This window comes from Gobio gobio (assembly GCF_949357685.1).
Source record: "Gobio gobio genome assembly, chromosome: 25".
Classification (NCBI taxonomy): Eukaryota; Metazoa; Chordata; class Actinopteri; order Cypriniformes; family Gobionidae; genus Gobio; species Gobio gobio.
In genome coordinates this window covers 6,047,893-6,065,554 of record NC_137121.1, presented here as the reverse complement: position 1 = coordinate 6,065,554, position 17,662 = coordinate 6,047,893, and the positions used below count along the sequence as shown (strand labels likewise).

General features: G+C 39.1%; 1 protein-coding gene across 1 annotated transcript in view; it reads right to left on the bottom strand.

Annotated features, from left to right (window-relative positions):
- The window catches only part of neo1b (neogenin 1b), a gene marked incomplete at its 5' end in the record, with an annotated part of 223,526 nt that overhangs the window by 55,660 nt on the left and 150,204 nt on the right, over positions 1 to 17,662 (bottom strand). Inside the window, 2 exons of the mRNA XM_079809544.1 lie at positions 9,763 to 9,883; positions 11,403 to 11,557. Of these exons, the coding sequence (XP_079665670.1) occupies positions 9,763 to 9,883; positions 11,403 to 11,557 (276 nt within the window). The remainder of the gene's footprint in view (positions 1 to 9,762; positions 9,884 to 11,402; positions 11,558 to 17,662) is intronic.

The window sequence follows — 17,662 nt, the reverse complement described above, 5'->3', positions numbered from 1 at the left end:
TTGAAGTTCTGTACCGCTCATTGAGTATGCATGGCTGAGCGCTACAGCTACACATTACATCTCTATGTTTCAGAGCTCGCTGCTTATGTGTCTGCTCTGAAACTACTTAAAAGAAGACAAAAATACATTCATAATGTTTCATTAAAAAGAACTAAATCTGTATATACATTTTATATATATATATATATAATATTTAATATTCTATCCATCTATAGATACAAATCCATCCATCCTATCTAGATATCCATCCATTCATTCATCCATCCATCCATCCTATCTATAGATATCCATCCATCTATTTATCCATCCGTCTATCTATCTATCAATATCCATCCATCCATCTTATCTACAGATATCCATCCATCCATCCCATCTAAATATCATCCATCCATCCTTCCTATCTAGATATCATCCATTAATCCATCCATTCATTCATCCAATCTAGATATCATCCATCCATCTATCAATATCCATCCATTCATCTATCTATCTATCGAATCTACAGATATCTATCCATCCATCAATCTATCCATCCAATCTAGATATCATCCATCCATTCACCCATCTATCCATTCAAACAATAGATATCCATCCATTCATTCATCCATCCATCCAATCTAGATATCATCCATCCTATCTATCTATCTATCTATCTATCTATCTATCTATCTATCTATCTATCTATCTATCTATCTATCTATCTATCTATCTATCTATCTATCTATCTATCTATCTATCTATCTATCTATCTATCTATCTATCTATCTATCTATCTATCTATCTATCCATCCATCCATCCATCCATCCATCCATCCATCCATCCATCCATCCATCCATCCATCCATCCATCCATCCATCCATCCATCCATCCATCCATCCATCCATCCATCCATCCATCCATCCATCCATCCATCCATCCATCCATCCATCCATCCATCCATCCATCCATCCATCCATCCATCCATCCATCCATCCATCCATCCATCCATCTATATATCTATCAATATCCATCCATCCATCCCATCTACAGATATCTATAATTATGAAAATAGATTCATAATGTTTAATTAAAAATAACTAAATCTGTAAGATTCCAGTTTATATATATTATTAATTTATAGTCACTAATATAAAACCAAAAAGTAATAAATAGCAATATTAACTTGCATGTATGTATATGTATATACAGTGGTGGCCAAAATGATTAGAACACCTGGCATCTGGGAGTCGTCTTAATGTGCTGCTGTAACTGCTTTAAAAGGTGGACACACCGAATATTAAAGTTAAAAGTTCATCTGATATTTGATGGTCAGAGCAACCATCTGCATGTTTCATGAACATTAGGAAATTAAAAAGAGGCAAAAAAGGTTATTATTTTCAGATCTGTCTTCATTTACTGCCACCCACTGGTAGTTTAATCCTCTAAATAAGAAACTTATTTCATAAAAAAAAAAAAAAAAAAAATCCCATATTAATAAATAACCCATTTGAAGGTTTAGTTAACCCAAAAATGAAAATTCTGTCATTTACTCACCCTCATGGCCGTTAAAGCCTAAATGTTTGTGTAATAAATTCTATGTTGAATCAAAATCAAATTAGTTTTTTCTAAAGCTACTTTTTGTAATGTCTATTTGATGCTTTTCTCATTTCACACAATAATGAGTTTTAATTATTTTTTGGGTGCAATTTCTCAGCCAAATGTGCAATTAATCGTGTAATTATTAGATTAAGGGAGCTTTCACACTAGTACTTTTGGTTTAGAAACAAAACCAGCGGTTCAAATACAAAAATATAAGGCGCTCTGCATTTTGCCATCCTCTCGCTCGACTTTGATGACGCTAACGCACCTCGGGTCAGACACAAATAATATAATATGAACACAGTCCAGCGGAGGCAATCTAACTCGGGTTCGGTCCAGCCAATCCAACCAAGTGTGAAAGCCCCCTAAAATGTTTAATCGCTTAAAACACAGAGTAATGTTATGTATATTTGTTAAATACTCAATATATCGTTCTGCCCTAATAAAGACATGTCAATTTTAAATCTAAAACCCAAAACACACAGTGTCAGGACTGCAGCACATCATTCCTGAAAATGGCTGGAAAGAAAATACAGATAAGAAATGAGAGAGGTGAGGAGGATAAAAGAGGAGAAGGAGTGATGGCTGAAGTTGATCTGAAAACGTTGTTAAAGTGTTTCCTCTGAAGATGAAATGGCGTTGTGCACAAAGAGGCTGGCACTACAAAGGTTACAACCCGACACACTCGTCTCACTTCCAGAGGAAAACTCTCCCGAGCCTTGATCTTCAGCGCTCTTAATGCGTCTGCTCATGGAGATGAAAGCGCCGGATGATTCCACACGAGTGCAGTTTGACTTCAGCCACGAACTGCTGCTACAACCACAGTTATTGAGACAATTCATTAGTGGTGTTTAGCAAGTCAAGCATCACTATCAGTAGGTGCGTTTACATGGAGCACTGTAATCGGTTTAAAAGTCCAATCCGAATGAAAATGCTCCATATAAACACCTCAGTCGGAATAAAAATGCCCAAACCGAATTAAATTGTAATCGGTTTGAGAGGGGTGGGATAAACCTGCTCGTTTGTAATCTCCGTCATACATATTAAGGCGAACTGCATGAATGCGTTGGATTCGCTGTGTTTTCGTTGTGTTTTGATGCCGATGTAGGATCGTAAAGCCATGTGAATCAACAGTAACGCAACGTTTGCATTGTTGATGGAAGGCTTGTTCGCAGCGGTGCTGTGCAGAGACCGATCGCCGTATGATCATGAGTCCAGCGAGAGCACACGACTCCTTATGCTTTTGATTCACTCATGCGTTTTTTTTATATCATACGTGGATCGGTCTACGCAGCGCCGATGCATCTAGAACAAGCCTGGTGTGTGTGTGTTTTTCCCGCTGCCCAGGGTTGCCAGGTTTTCACAACAAAACCTGCCCAATTGCTACTCAAAACAAGCCCAATCGCGTTCCAGGAGGGGATTCCCCAGTAAAAATTACAGTAAAAATCACATTTGGGGGTAAAATATGTGTTTTTTGGCATGGTTGCCTACTAAAATTTGCATTCCCGGGGCTAAATATCACATAACTGGGGTCGCTTCATCCCGCGGACATGAAAAAACAGCCCGCGACAAAACCACAGACTTGGCAACACTGCCGCTGCCTCGCTAGCGTTGCTGAGAAAGATGAGACGTATACAGTGACGTAAGACCTGGCTCTGTTGTGGCTCTCAGCATGTGGAAAAGCAAACGGTTCTTAGAAAGCTCCTCAGTCGAACCAACTATGAACTGGGACTAGCTCTGGCTCTGAACTAGCTCTAGCACTGCCTTGGTGGAAAAGGTGTACATGTGATGAACTTGATCATCCGCTCCAGGGACCAGCCTAGACTGATCACACCTGTGTGATCGTACGTGCGAAAGGCTTAAAAACAATACATACATTTTTGAAATGTAGGCTTAAATCAAACACATTTTAATTCAGATTCTGGTTTTCACCGAACACGTAGTCATATCGTATTGTATCGATATCGAGATATCTGGCATGAAAATCGAGATATGAAATTTTGTCCATATCGTTCAGCCGTAAAGCAAACCAATGGTTCTTGAAGCACTTTATACACCGCTATAAAAGGCTTGATGACACCTGATGGGTCTGTTTGCCTAACCTCAAACCCACAGGAAGATTGAGCACGGCACGCCGCTCAGGAAAAGGGATGCCCTGCCTGCCTAAACGATTCACACCTCTACTTATTTCTGGAATGGTTTGCGATCACTCGGCTGTCGTTAGCTGGGTGGACGACGGCGAGGCAGAGCGCGTGTGGCACTTCCTGTCCCGGCCCCAAAGGCCCATAAGCACACAGAGAGAGCTTCCTGTATGGAGCTGGAGGGGAGAAACAGAGGTGTTAAATCGTACAATCGCACAGCAGGGGTAAAAAAAACAACATTTTTCCTCCACTCGCTCACTTTCCCTCTCCATCCACCTGGCCGAAAGACAGGAACCCCGGCCAGCTCATCAATAGCCATTCACACAATCCAATAACATCTGATTGCTCATCAATTGAGCACAACATCAGCAGCACTGAAGCCGCAGACCTCCAGAGGGCCAACGCTGCAGAAATCACAGCCCAATCACGGGGCTTGTCAGATGGAGGGCTTCACCGCGGTAAACACGTCCATAATCACACACAACAGGTCGAGATGGGAGGACTTTAAATGGTACATGGTGACGAGCTTCAGGGCATAAATATCTCTTCATTCCCATCATGTAGGACGGTGTGTACTGTGACGGCTGGAATGTGTCAAGAAGTATTGAGCTGTAACGCTTTAACTGCGCTAGAAATATTCACACGGCGTTTGGGTAGAGAAAGACCCTTAATATCAGAGGTTCCACACAGAATAATACATTAATAATAATACATTAATTATTATAATAATACTTTTGTATTACAATGTACATTAATAATAATAATAATCAAATGTAATTACAAAAATATTAATTAAAAAGAAAGGATTGAATTATTTAAATGTATAATTTAACAAATTAAATTAAAATAATAATACAAAAATAAATAAAACCATATTTTTGTGACAGGTGCATCTAGAGAATGTCTTGTGTACATGATAATAAAAAGAATTCTAATAATAATAATAATACATTTTAAAACAAAGTTATTACAATATTAATACAATTTCTTAAATTAAATAAAATAAAAATATTTAAAAAAAATGAAAATGTTTCTGTAACAGTTGCATTAAAGGGTTGAATTATTTTAATTTGCATAATTTAGCAAATTAAAAATAATAAAATAATCAATTTAATCAAAAATAATAATTAAAATAAATAAATAAAACCATGTTTTTGTGACAGGTGCATGTAGAGACTGAAACGGACTTATGTACATGATAATAAAAATAATAATTGTAATAATAATAATAATATTAAAACAAAGTTATAATTATTAACAATATTAATAACTAAACTAAGTAAATGTATTATAATTTCTTCAATAAAATAAAAATGAAATAAAATAGTTGCATTTAGATCCTTGATGTTAGAGGGTCAAAACGGCAGCATGCAGAATTATAAATGTACATTAATAATAATAATAATAAAATGTAATTACAAAAAATAATCATTCAAAAGAAAGGGTTGAATTATATTTTTTATAATTAAAAAAATTAATTAAAAAAATTAACAAAATTGTGTGACAAGCGCATCTAAAGACTGAAACTGACTCATGTACATGATCATAATAATAAAACAAAGTTATTACAATATTAATACAAAATTAAATGAATGATAATTTCTTAAATTTTTTTTATAAAAGTGTTTTATTGTAACATTTGCATTTAGAGACTCGCTGATGTATGTGATACTGCATATTTATCTTTTAAAATAATTTTAAATGCATTATCATTTAAATGCAAATATGGTTTTATGGAGGGGTTTGCGTTCCAAATTCCAAAAAATTAAATGACTGAATAAATAAAATGCCTTTCATAGTATTTCATTCACTGAATCATCCAAAAATAGACATTACTACATGGTTTTTAATGCAAAAATCTTTTTTCATTGGATTTTCAGCAAAAAGAGTCATTTGCCATCACACTCAGTGTAATGCATGACATTAACATGATCTCATTACACACACACACACACACGATTACGGCTGAACGAGCGATCATGTGCTGGCGTTATGAGTGTGTTTCAGCACAGATGCTCGTGAGACCCGTTCACACACTCACAGTGAGTGACAGCTGTCCGTTCCTCTGGAAATATGACTGCCAGCATACACACACCAGTTATTACAATATTAATACAAAGTTAATATTTATTGAATTAATTTATGAATTTCAATGTATTAAATAAAATAAAATTAAATAAAATGTTTTTTGTAATACTTGCATTTAGACCCTTGATGTCAGAATAATACATGTACATTAACAATAATATATAAAAAAAAGTATACAAAACGAATAATTCAAGAAATGTTTGAATTATTTTAATTCATAATAAAATAAATAAAATAATTTTGTGTGACCTGAGCATCCAGAGACTGACCGATGTACTCGTTAATAATAACAATAATATTAATAATAATAATATTATTAACACAGAAAGTTATTACAACATTAAAAAAAATTTAATAAAACTAATGAATGATAATTTCTTAAATGAAAATTAAATAAAACGAACATTTTAATAATAATAAAAAATGATCATACAAATAATAAAATGTTATTACAAAAACAAAATTAAAAAAGGGTTGAATTTCATAATTTAACAGATGAATAATACAAAAAATAAATAAAATAATTTTGTGACAGGTGTAATGAAACTGACTGATGTACATGATAATAAAATAATACTTGTAATAATAATAATAATATTAAAATAAATGTATTACAATATTAATAAAAAGATAAATGAAATAAATAATTATCATTTGAACATAAACATGAAACCTAAATTCACAACCTAAACCTAAAAAATTCACAATTAAAATGATTATGTTTTATAATAACAATAACAGGTTATTATTATAGTTGGTTAACAATTATTTTTAACAAATTGAACTTCCTACCTGTCCAGAAAAATAAAGATAAAAAAATGTACTCATTCTCATATGCTGTTATAAAACATTTAAACATATATTTTAAAAAAAATTCTCAGTAATTTTTTATCCGCACAATGGAGATCCATGGGCTCCAGGTGTTGTTTTGGACGCCACTGACTTTCATTGAAACAGAGTTTTGCAGAAGAAAGGGTTATGAGGGTTTGAGTGTGCGAGTAAAGACTACAGCGCGTTCATTTCGAGGTAAACTATCCCTTAATGTTTATGTTCTCAGAACCTCCAATGCAAATGAGTTGAGCAGGGTCGTACACACACACACACACACACAGCGGGAAATCAGCACAAGGGCCTGGACTGACTCGCGCGCGTCCTGAAGTGGATTATTTCTTTAATCAGAACAAAGCTCTCGTGTAATTGGAGAGGTTGAGAGCAAATGTTCAGAGGAAATAAAGATCTCATGCAGCAAAAGACAACAAAAACACTGAGGCGAGGCCACGGCGGTTCATCTACACACACACACACACACACACACACACACACACACACACACACACACACACACACACACACACTGCTCCTGCTCCAAAACATAATCGATACCTGAGAGCGACGCTTCACTGAAATCAGCCAGCAACAAGAGTCCACTAAACTCCAGCGTGACAGATGGTCCTGTTGACCTCATTTCCTGTCCTGATAAAGAGCTGCTGTTTCTGAGGGGCTGATGGAAACACACCGTCTGTCTGAGGACTCACTCACAACCTCAACCACAATATCACAATACAATTCAATATTAATTACAAATTAAGGGTTAAATGTTAATTATAATTGTTTTTAACAAATTAATATTAATCTATCCATCTATCTATCCATCCATCTGTTTATCTATCCATCCATCTATCATCTGTCTATCCATCCATCCATCTATCATCTGTCTATCCATCCATCCATCTATCATCTGTCTATCCATCCATCTATCTATCTATCATCTGTCTATCCATCCATCCATCTATCATCTGTCTATCCATCCATCCATCTATCATCTGTCTATCCATCCATCTATCTATCTATCATCTGTCTATCCATCCATCCATGTATCTATCTGTCTATCCATCCATCCATCTATCATCTGTCTATCCATCCATCCATCTATCTATCATCTATCTATCCATCCGTCTATCCATCCATCCGTGTATCTATCTGTCTATCCATCCATCTATCTATCCATCCGTCTATCCATCCATCCGTGTATCTATCTGTCTATCCATCCATCTATCTATCATCTGTCTATCCATCCATCCATCTATCTATCATCTGTCTATCCATCATCTGTCTATCCATCCATCCATCTATCTATCATCTGTCTATCCATCCATCTATCTATCATCTGTCTATCTATCATCTGTCTATCCATCCATCTATCTATCATCTGTCTATCCATCATCTGTCTATCCATCCATCCATCTATCCATCATCTGTCTATCCATCCATCCATCTATCTATCATCTGTCTATCCATCCATCCATCTATCTATCATCTGTCTATCCATCCATCCATCTATCTATCATCTGTCTATCCATCATCTGTCTATCCATCCATCCATCTATCTATCATCTGTCTATCCATCCATCCATCTATCTATCATCTGTCTATCCATCCATCCATCTATCTATCATCTGTCTATCCATCCATCCATCTATCTATCATCTGTCCATCCATCCATCAGTCTAGACATCCATCCATCCATCTGTCTAGACATCCATCCATTCAGCTGTCTATCCATCCTTCTATCTATCTATCTATCTATCTATCTATCTATCTATCTATCTATCTATCTATCTATCTATCTATCTATCTATCTATCTATCTATCTATCTATCTATCTATCTATCTATCTATCTATCTATCTATCTATCTATCTATCTATCTATCTATCTATCTATCTATCTATCCATCCATCCATCCATCCATCCATCCATCCATCCATCCATCCATCCATCCATCCATCCATCCATCCATCCGTCTGTCCGTCCGTCTGTGTTTCTATTTATCCATCCATCTATCCATCCGTCTATCCATCCATCCATCTGTGCATCTATTCATCCATCTGCCTATCCATTCATCCATCCGTGCATCTATCCATCCATCTGTCTAGCCATCCATCCATTCAGTCATCTATTCATCCATCCATCGATCTATCCTTGTATTTATCTATCTATCTATCTATCCATCTATCCAACCGTCCGTCTGTCCTTCCATCCATCCATCCATCCATCCGCCCATCCATCCATCCATCCATCCATCATCCATCCATCCATCCATCCATCCATCCGTCCATCCGTCCATCCATCCATCCATCCATCCATCCATCCATCCATCCATCCATGAATCTGATCAGTTATTAGGGATGTGTCACTGCTATCCATTGGTGTCTGTTTGCAAACTAAACCTCAGAGAACCTGCATTATTAAAAGTCATCAAGATCCACACACACACACACACACACACACACACACACACACACACACACACACACACACACACAACGCAGGGCTCCGTCAAGAGCAGCTAAAGAAGCGCAGCGCATATGAAGATGAAAAGCATGCAATCGTTTCTAATAAAGCGGCGCGGTTAATTAAACATTCAGCGGCGAGATCTCTCCGAACACTGGAGACTCGCAGGTGTGAAACAGACCTCGCACCAGCCAATCAATGCAGCGTCATTCACACCCGAGCCCGACGTGTGACAGTGTGTGTTCAAGCCTTCATTCAGTGTGTGTGAAGCCGGAGACGCTGCTGAAAAACACCAGGATCGACGCAACTAAAAACATCCAGAAACACGCAAACTGTAGTAACGCATCCACACACAGTTTGAGCAGGCAAACGCTCTGACATTTGATCCAGAACGTGTAAATATGAAGATGTCAAAACTATCATAATCAAATTAAAGCCACAAAAGCTTTTGGACTCATCCCCAGAAAACATCAGTGACCCATCCTGTGATAATGACTGCTGTGTGTAATCCCTGTCAGAAGATCAATCGATGGGCTAAAGACTTGCCAACACTCATCGCTGAACTAGAATAAACACTGCTGATCTGAAGGGATTCGCTCTGAAGCTGGTCTGAAGTATTTTCTGGTAAAGCATCAGGAATATTTGCACAGTGAGAGTTTACCTAAATCCAGTATGATGAGCTGAGCGCTGGCCTGCACGTTCCCGGCGTCGTTCTCCGCTAAACACTGATAAAAGCCTTCATCTGATTTGACCAAACCCAAAACCTGCAGGTTATGCTGCTTCTGTGGACACACACACACACACACACACACACAACACACACACACACACACACACACACACACACACACACACACACACACACACACACACACACACACACACACACACACACACACCACACACACACACACACACACAACAGAGCACTTCATACCAATGAACAACACTAACAGGTTAAACACAACACCACTGTTGTGTAAAGATTCATTAAGGCACTTTGCATATGTATAGGGGACACACTGATGGGACATTACTTTATAAAGGATTGAGCTGTTCTTCAAATGCATTTGGTGTTTGTTTATTATTTATTGCCAGAAAATAACTCAGGATTTAAGACTTTATTCATAGTTAAAAGGGTTGAATAAATTTACTATCCATCCATCTATTTATAATATGTCTGTCTGTCTGTCCATTCATCCATCCATCCACCTGTCTGTTCATTTATCTATCTATCTATCTATCTATCTATCTATCTATCTATCTATCTATCTATCTATCTATCTATCTATCTATCTATCTATCTGTCTGTCTGTCTGTCTGTCTGTCTGTCTGTCTGTCTGTCTGTCTGTCTGTCTGTCTGTCTGTCTGTCTGTCTGTCTGTCTGTCTGTCTGATCTATCCATCTATCTATCCAGACATCTATCTGTCTGTCCGTCCATCCATCCGCCTTTCTTTCTATCCATCAGCCCGTCTGTCAATCCATCCATCCACCTGTCTGTCCATCCATCCGCCTGTCCGTCCATCCATCCATCCATCCATCCATCCATTCATCCATCCATCCATCCATCTGCCTGTCTATCCATCCATCCACCTGTCTGTCTGTCCATCCATCCGCCTGTCTGTCCATCCATCCATCCATCCATCAGCCTGTCTGTCTATCCATCCATCTGCCTGTCTGTCTATCCATCTATCATCCATTCACCTGTCCATCCATCCATCCATCCACCCATCCCTCCACCTGTCTGTCTGTCCATCCATCCATCTATCTATCTGTGATGTTGTATATCTGTCCTTCCATCCATCCATCCATCCATCCATCAGACTGTCTGTCTATCCATCAGCCTATCTGTCTATCCATCCATCCACCTGTCTGTCTATCCATCCATCAGCCTATCTGTCTATCCATCCATCCACCTGTCTGTCTATCCATCCATCAGCCTATCTGTCTATCCATCCATCCACCTGTCTGTCTATCCATCCATCAGCCTATCTGTCTATCCATCCATCCACCTGTCTGTCTATCCATCTATCAGCCTGTCTGTCTATCCATCAGCCTATCTGTCTATCCATCCATCCGCCTGTCTGTCTATCCATCCATCATCCATCCATCTATCATCCCTCCACCTGTCTGTCTGTCCATCCAACCATCTATCGGTGATGTTGAATATCCGTCCTTCCTTCCATCCATCCATCCATCCATCCTATTACTCCCTCCCAACCCCCCCACCCAAAAAAAGTCCACTAAGGATATCTGCCAGCCCAATATGTGTAGTATGCAGTGAGGAAGGGACTACCATACCACTATCCTGAAATAATCACTGGGAATGACCGTGTCTCCATCCTTCATCCACTTGACGGTGGGCGGCGGCGACCCGGTGACGTCACACTCAAAGATGATGTCCATGGACTCCTGGGCGTAAGTGTTGGAGGGCCTCGTCAAGAACCGTGGAGGAACTAGAAGAAGAGAACAAATGAAGAAGAGAACAAATGAAGAAGAGAACAAATGAATGCAGGCATGAACTTGAGAGGAGGTCACAGGGTACATCAGGAAAAAAACAACAGAAGTGCAACATCCCACGGCTGGGACAGGTGGAGGCAGGTAAAACAGCTTTCCTCTCATATGCCTTTGCAGTTCCCATGGCAACCGCATCCGTCATGGAACGAGCTAGTTTGCGACCTCTCCTGATGTTTATAACTTGTGCAGGTAATGGAGGATGTTCAGCTGAGAAGAACAGATGAACAATACAGAGACGCTAAAAATAACAGGAGTTTCAGACTCAGAGGTAGTTTTCTTATCGTCGTCAGACAAAAGTGCGTCGAGGATGACTGATTCTGTATTTTCTACGCCCAGCTTCACCTTCTAAAATCAACAAGAGACAAAGAAAATCAACAGCACTCCATCTGCAGCTCTGTGCTGTCAGCAGAGAAAGATTCATTTCCTTGAACTCTGCTACACTAACGATCTCTGGCAGCCACTGTTTGTGTGATCTCAATCCTCTAAAGCACAAAATCACACTCCTCTTTCTCTCCAGCATCAGTAAATTATGCTGTTTTCAAACTTGGTTTGGTTGTTTGGATGAACTCGAGTCAAGAGCAGTGAGTGATTTCCTTGTCTTTTGTTGTTTGATTAACATTAAAGGGGTCATGAACTGAGAAATACATTTTCCTTGAGCTTTTGGCATATCATACTATAGGAAAATCCTGTGAGTTTCAAAAACTGCTTTTATTGTAACAAAGCCCAGAGAATGACTCGATGTGGAATGTGCCTATTTATGATAGATCGTGAAAGACGCCTATATAGAAGAAGATCAACGCCTACTTCATCATTGCATCTTTGGCCCCGCCCACTGGAGTGTTAGTGAGATGACGTGGAGAGAAGAGCGATACAGGATCACTGCACTAAAAACAACACGACCTTCCACAGGATCCTAATGCTAGGAATTAGGGCTGTCACTTTTTATTCGATATTCGAATATGCATTCGAACATGACGTGAAATATCCGTAATCGAACTATAAATAAACTATCCGGTTTTTAAAGTGCCATGCAGAGTCCTGCACGGGTGACTCACAAATATTGCTGAAACGAGTGAAAAACATCCTAACTTTGTCGGATACGGGTGCAGGTCGGAGAAGGGAGAATACGGGTTTTAAGCGGTCACGTGCAAACGATTATATATAAACAATATATGCATGTGTATTGTAGATGTACAAAATCATCTACAATACATATGCCTTGTCTGTATTTCAAAATGATAAAATAATTTCAAATCCATATTAGTTTATTTGTTCGCGCGCAGATCGCGCGCGCGGTTGTGATTCTCCTGGGAGGGCGCGGGAACAAATCTGCCTGCACTGCAGTCGTCAAGATGGATCATGAGGAGTTGAAGAAAAGATAGCCGCAAATGTGGAAGTCCATCGCTGAGGAAGCACACAGATAACTGTGTTAACAAAACCAAGCACACACAGTTCTATCGGACAGTATTTTTGTTATATTTCCTGAGTTTGGTCTCTTAATAATTGGTCTTAGTACATTAAGCCATGTTAAGCGTTTTCTTACAGCCTAATGGTTTTCTATGGGAGGAAAGCGCTTAATGTGTAATTAAACGCCTTGCGTTCATATTCTGGGCTCATCTGATTTTTTGTACATAGTATACGTTATTAGTATGATGTTTACTGAGTTTGGTCTCTTAATAACAGTGTCTTACCTACATTGTTAAGCGTTTTTCACGTTAAGCGTTTTAGAATGTCCCGGCTGAAGTTGTCCTTGTGTTATTGGTCGTGTAATAACTTCTGTATGCTGGCAATAAACATTTTTGTAAGTGTGTCTGTAATGTGATGTGATATGCTAAACTGATTTTATTGCGGGTGCGGGTGTTGTTGTTGTTTGTTTTTGTTGTTTTTTTTCGAGCGTGGCCATAGATGTATACGTATATGCCTCATTAGCGCCTGCACGGATCAGTAGAATGAGGCATCTATGATCGATATATCTATGACCACGCTCGTATTTTCACCTCACTATTTATGGCTGAGCTCAGAGACGATCGCGTTCGTCTGATAAGAGGTAAAATAATAGCATAAATACTGCTGGGTTTCTCACAGAAACTGATGGTTTGGCTAGATAAGACCCTTATTCATCGTCTGGTGTCGTTTAAAGTCCTGTAAAGCTGCACTGAAACTGTCATTTGGACCTTGAACCGTTTGGGGCCCATTGAAGTCCATTATATGGAGAAAAATCCTGGAAAATGTTTTCATCAAAAACCATTTCTTTTTGACTGCAGAAAGAAAGACATGGACATCTTGGATGACATAGGGGCGAGTAAATAATCAGCAAAAGTTTTATTTAAAAGTGAACTAATCTTTAAATGAGTTTAGTTTGAACACAGATAGAAACGTGTGGTTCAGGTCTCACCGGTGCTCGCACAGGGCATAAATGATTGCTCATGTTAGAGCAAACTCACTCACATTGAACAAAGTTTAGAACCAAGAACCGCTACACCCCTAATGCAGGACTAAAGTGTGCCCTACTGAAGCATGTGAGTGTGAACGTAATACGATTACAGATCGTCAGAACGCACAGCCTTTTCCAGCACAGCCTTTTGCGTTTATGAGTAACTTTTAAAGTATAACCAAGCCAGTATTAACAGCGTTTTACACGGCTCTCTGCAATCCTGCTAATCTGAGAGGGAATCCGGGTAAAATCTCAGCATGTGAACACCGGCTTTTAAAATAACCGCGGCGCAAGAGTTATGAGTCACTTCACATGCAGATATTAAGAGATTAAAACGCCAGTGTTTAATAACCCAACACGGCATTTCACAGCGGAGATGGGAAGAAACGTTCACTCCATAACTCTCTCTTATCTCCTAGAAAAGCTCTTAAAAACACCACGGTGTTACTTATTCGTCCAAAGTCACAGCCAAAGCCTTGCAAAAGATAGATGGATAATGACTCAAACACAAGAAAAATCTCCTGGAAGAGGGAAAAAAAACCCTCACTGGCATTGAAAGTACAGAATAAATTAATCACATCAATGAAAATAGCACAAGCAAGCATGAAAGAGAGCTAAAAATAAGAACCGCGTGAGTTGAGATCTGTACACAGCATCTGTGACATGCTGTCGATTACCACAGGAAACTGAAGTTCATTCACCTAGAAAAGAATTACACAATTTTATAACACAACACAAATCCTGTCCATAGAGTTTACCATCCCGAAAAATCCTTTAGTAGGTGGTTTATGCGCTTGCACACACACGTACAGGAACTATATAAATGTTCAAACACGCGCCTGCGTCAGTGTTTTTCAAAACATGCAACTTTACACACCTAAACCCTCCTCCCTCGGTGTGTTTGTGTTACCGTCTGACACAAAGAGGGTTATTTTTACCCATCAGAACCCAAATCAGATTTCCTGACTCCCCACGGGAGATTCAACTTCCTGAGCTCAGTCGCAAACCTTTCCATACGTGCGTCAATACCTGTGAAAGAGGTGAAAAAAGCTAATGGAAAAAACTGAATGTATCTGGACGGGACGACCGCATCTATTCCGGCTGGGATCAGCAGGAGGGAGTGAAAATAACAGCTCAGATTAGGGAGGTGAAGAGATCACGAACACACACCCCACTGCTGTGGTGGGCTTTATCTTCACGTGATATTGCGTTTAAAATCTCTTGCATCACTGCTAGAAGTCTCGCAAGAAAAAATAAACCTCATTAGAAAATCCAATTATGATATGGCTCAATTTCCAGAGTCAGATCAAAGGTAGCCTCAGATTCAGACGGCACGACCACAGACCGTCTCATGCACAAAAAAAGCCTCGAGCTCCAATCCGACTGACTGAGCTTTATGTAACTTCCATGAGTCCGTTTTGATCAGTTTTCCACGTTTACAAAGCTTCCAGGCTGCAATAATCTACCACCTTTGGTTATTTACAGGACTTTCCCATAGAAAAGAATTTCCATAAACACTGATTTTCAATCAAGAGGTGGTCATAAAGTACTAAAAACAAACTAGGTTATTATTTTTTTATGGACTGGAACGATTTCTTTTTATCTGCCACTTTTCTTTGGAGAAATTGTTCAATTAGGTGTAACGTGAGCAGTAACATGATTAAAAACAGAATCAGAATTGAGACTTTAAGGTCATTTAAGGTAATGAGGAAGAACTAGTCACTGGATGTGCCAAAGTTTGCAAGGTTTGGGCATTAATTAACGAATCCCAACAATATTTAGAGTTTTGTTTGCAGCACTACATCAAATAATACAGTCAATATTCTGCTTTACATATGGTCAAATAACACCAAGATCTAAGGGATCAAATATACACTATATAACCAAAAGTTTTGGGACGTCTGCCTTTACATGCGCATGATTTAATGGTTTAATATGGAGTCGGCCCACCCTTCAGCTATAACAGCTTCAGCTCTTCTGGGAAGGCTTTCCACAAGGTTTAGGAGTGTGTTTATGGGGATTCTTCTAGAAGTGCATTAGTGAGGTCAGGCACTGATGTTGGACGAGAAGGCCTGGCTCTCAGTCTCCGCTCTAATTCATCCCAAAGGTGTTCTATCGGGTTGAGCTCAGGACTCAATTTCCTCCACACCAAACTCGCTCATCCATGTCTTTATGGAGCGACGCTTTGTGCACTGGTCATGTTGGGACAGGAAAGGGCTGTCCCCAAACTGTTCCCACAATTTGGGAGCGTGAAATTGTCCAAAATGTCTTGGTATGCTGAAGCATTAAGAGTTCCTTTCACTGGAACTAAGAGGCCAAGCCCAACCCCTGAAAAACAACCCACACCATAATACCCCCTCCACCAAACTTTACACTTGGCACAATGCAGTGAGGCAAGTCCTGTTCTCCCAGCAACCGCGAAACCCAGACTCGTCCATGGGATTGCCAGATAGAGAAGTGTGATTGGTTACTCCAGAGAACATGTCTCACTGCTTTAGAGTCCAGTGGCGGCGTACTTTACCCCACTGCATCCCACTTGGTGATGTAAGGCTTGGATGAGCTGCTCGGCCATGGAAACCCATTCCATGAAGCTCTACACACTGATCTTGAGCTCATCTGAAGGCCACATGAAGTCTACTGTGCAGAAAATTGGCGACTTCTGTGACCCTCAGCATGCGCTGACCCCACTCTGTGATTTTACGTGGCCTAACACTTCATGGCTGAGTTGTTGTTGTTGCTTCCACTTTGTTATAACACCACTAACAGTTGAGCGTGGGATATTTAGTAGTGAGGAAATGTCACGAATGGACTTATTGCACAGGTGTCAACCAATCACAGCATCACGCTTGAGTTCACTCTGAGCTCCTGAGAGCAACACATTCTCTCACTAATGTTTGTAGAAGCATCTGCAGGCCTAGTGCTTGATTTATACATCAATAATATACACTACAATTCAGTGATTTGGAGGGGTGTCCCAATACTTTTGGCAATATAGTGTCCCTGCTGCCAAATTATAATAAAAACTAGATAATATTAAAAATATTCATATTGTAGTTTTTATCCATGGTATCAATGTCAAAATTGTGGCCAGTGAAAATTCTGAGTGACTGAGTGAGCAAAAAAGTTAATGTCAAGCTATGGTTGTTATAAAATACAGTCGCTTTTTGGCTCTACCATCCATATTATTTGAACCAGTGTTGGGAAGGAACTAACTGAACACTACTAACTTATAGTAACTACATTTCCATTAGCCTGACAGATTTTAGTGTCAACAACAAAATAAAACTGCAGAAATACAGCACTTGAAACGTGAAAACTTCAAAAAGGGCATTCAAACAATGTAGCACCTAAAACCTTTTCTCTAAATATTGTGAGAACATAAAAAAAAGCATATTAACACCATCACCTTGAATGCAATGCAAATGTGTTTATCCAAAGCATCTGCCAAATGCATGAATGTAAATGTAATAATCAGTACTTAACCTTCTGGATGAACAGATATTTGACCATGAAGTCCACACACACTGAGTCTCATTCATAAATCATGAGAAAACCTTTGTATGAAAATTGTTGAATTCACTCCAATGTTACAATGATGACAGAAGGCTTT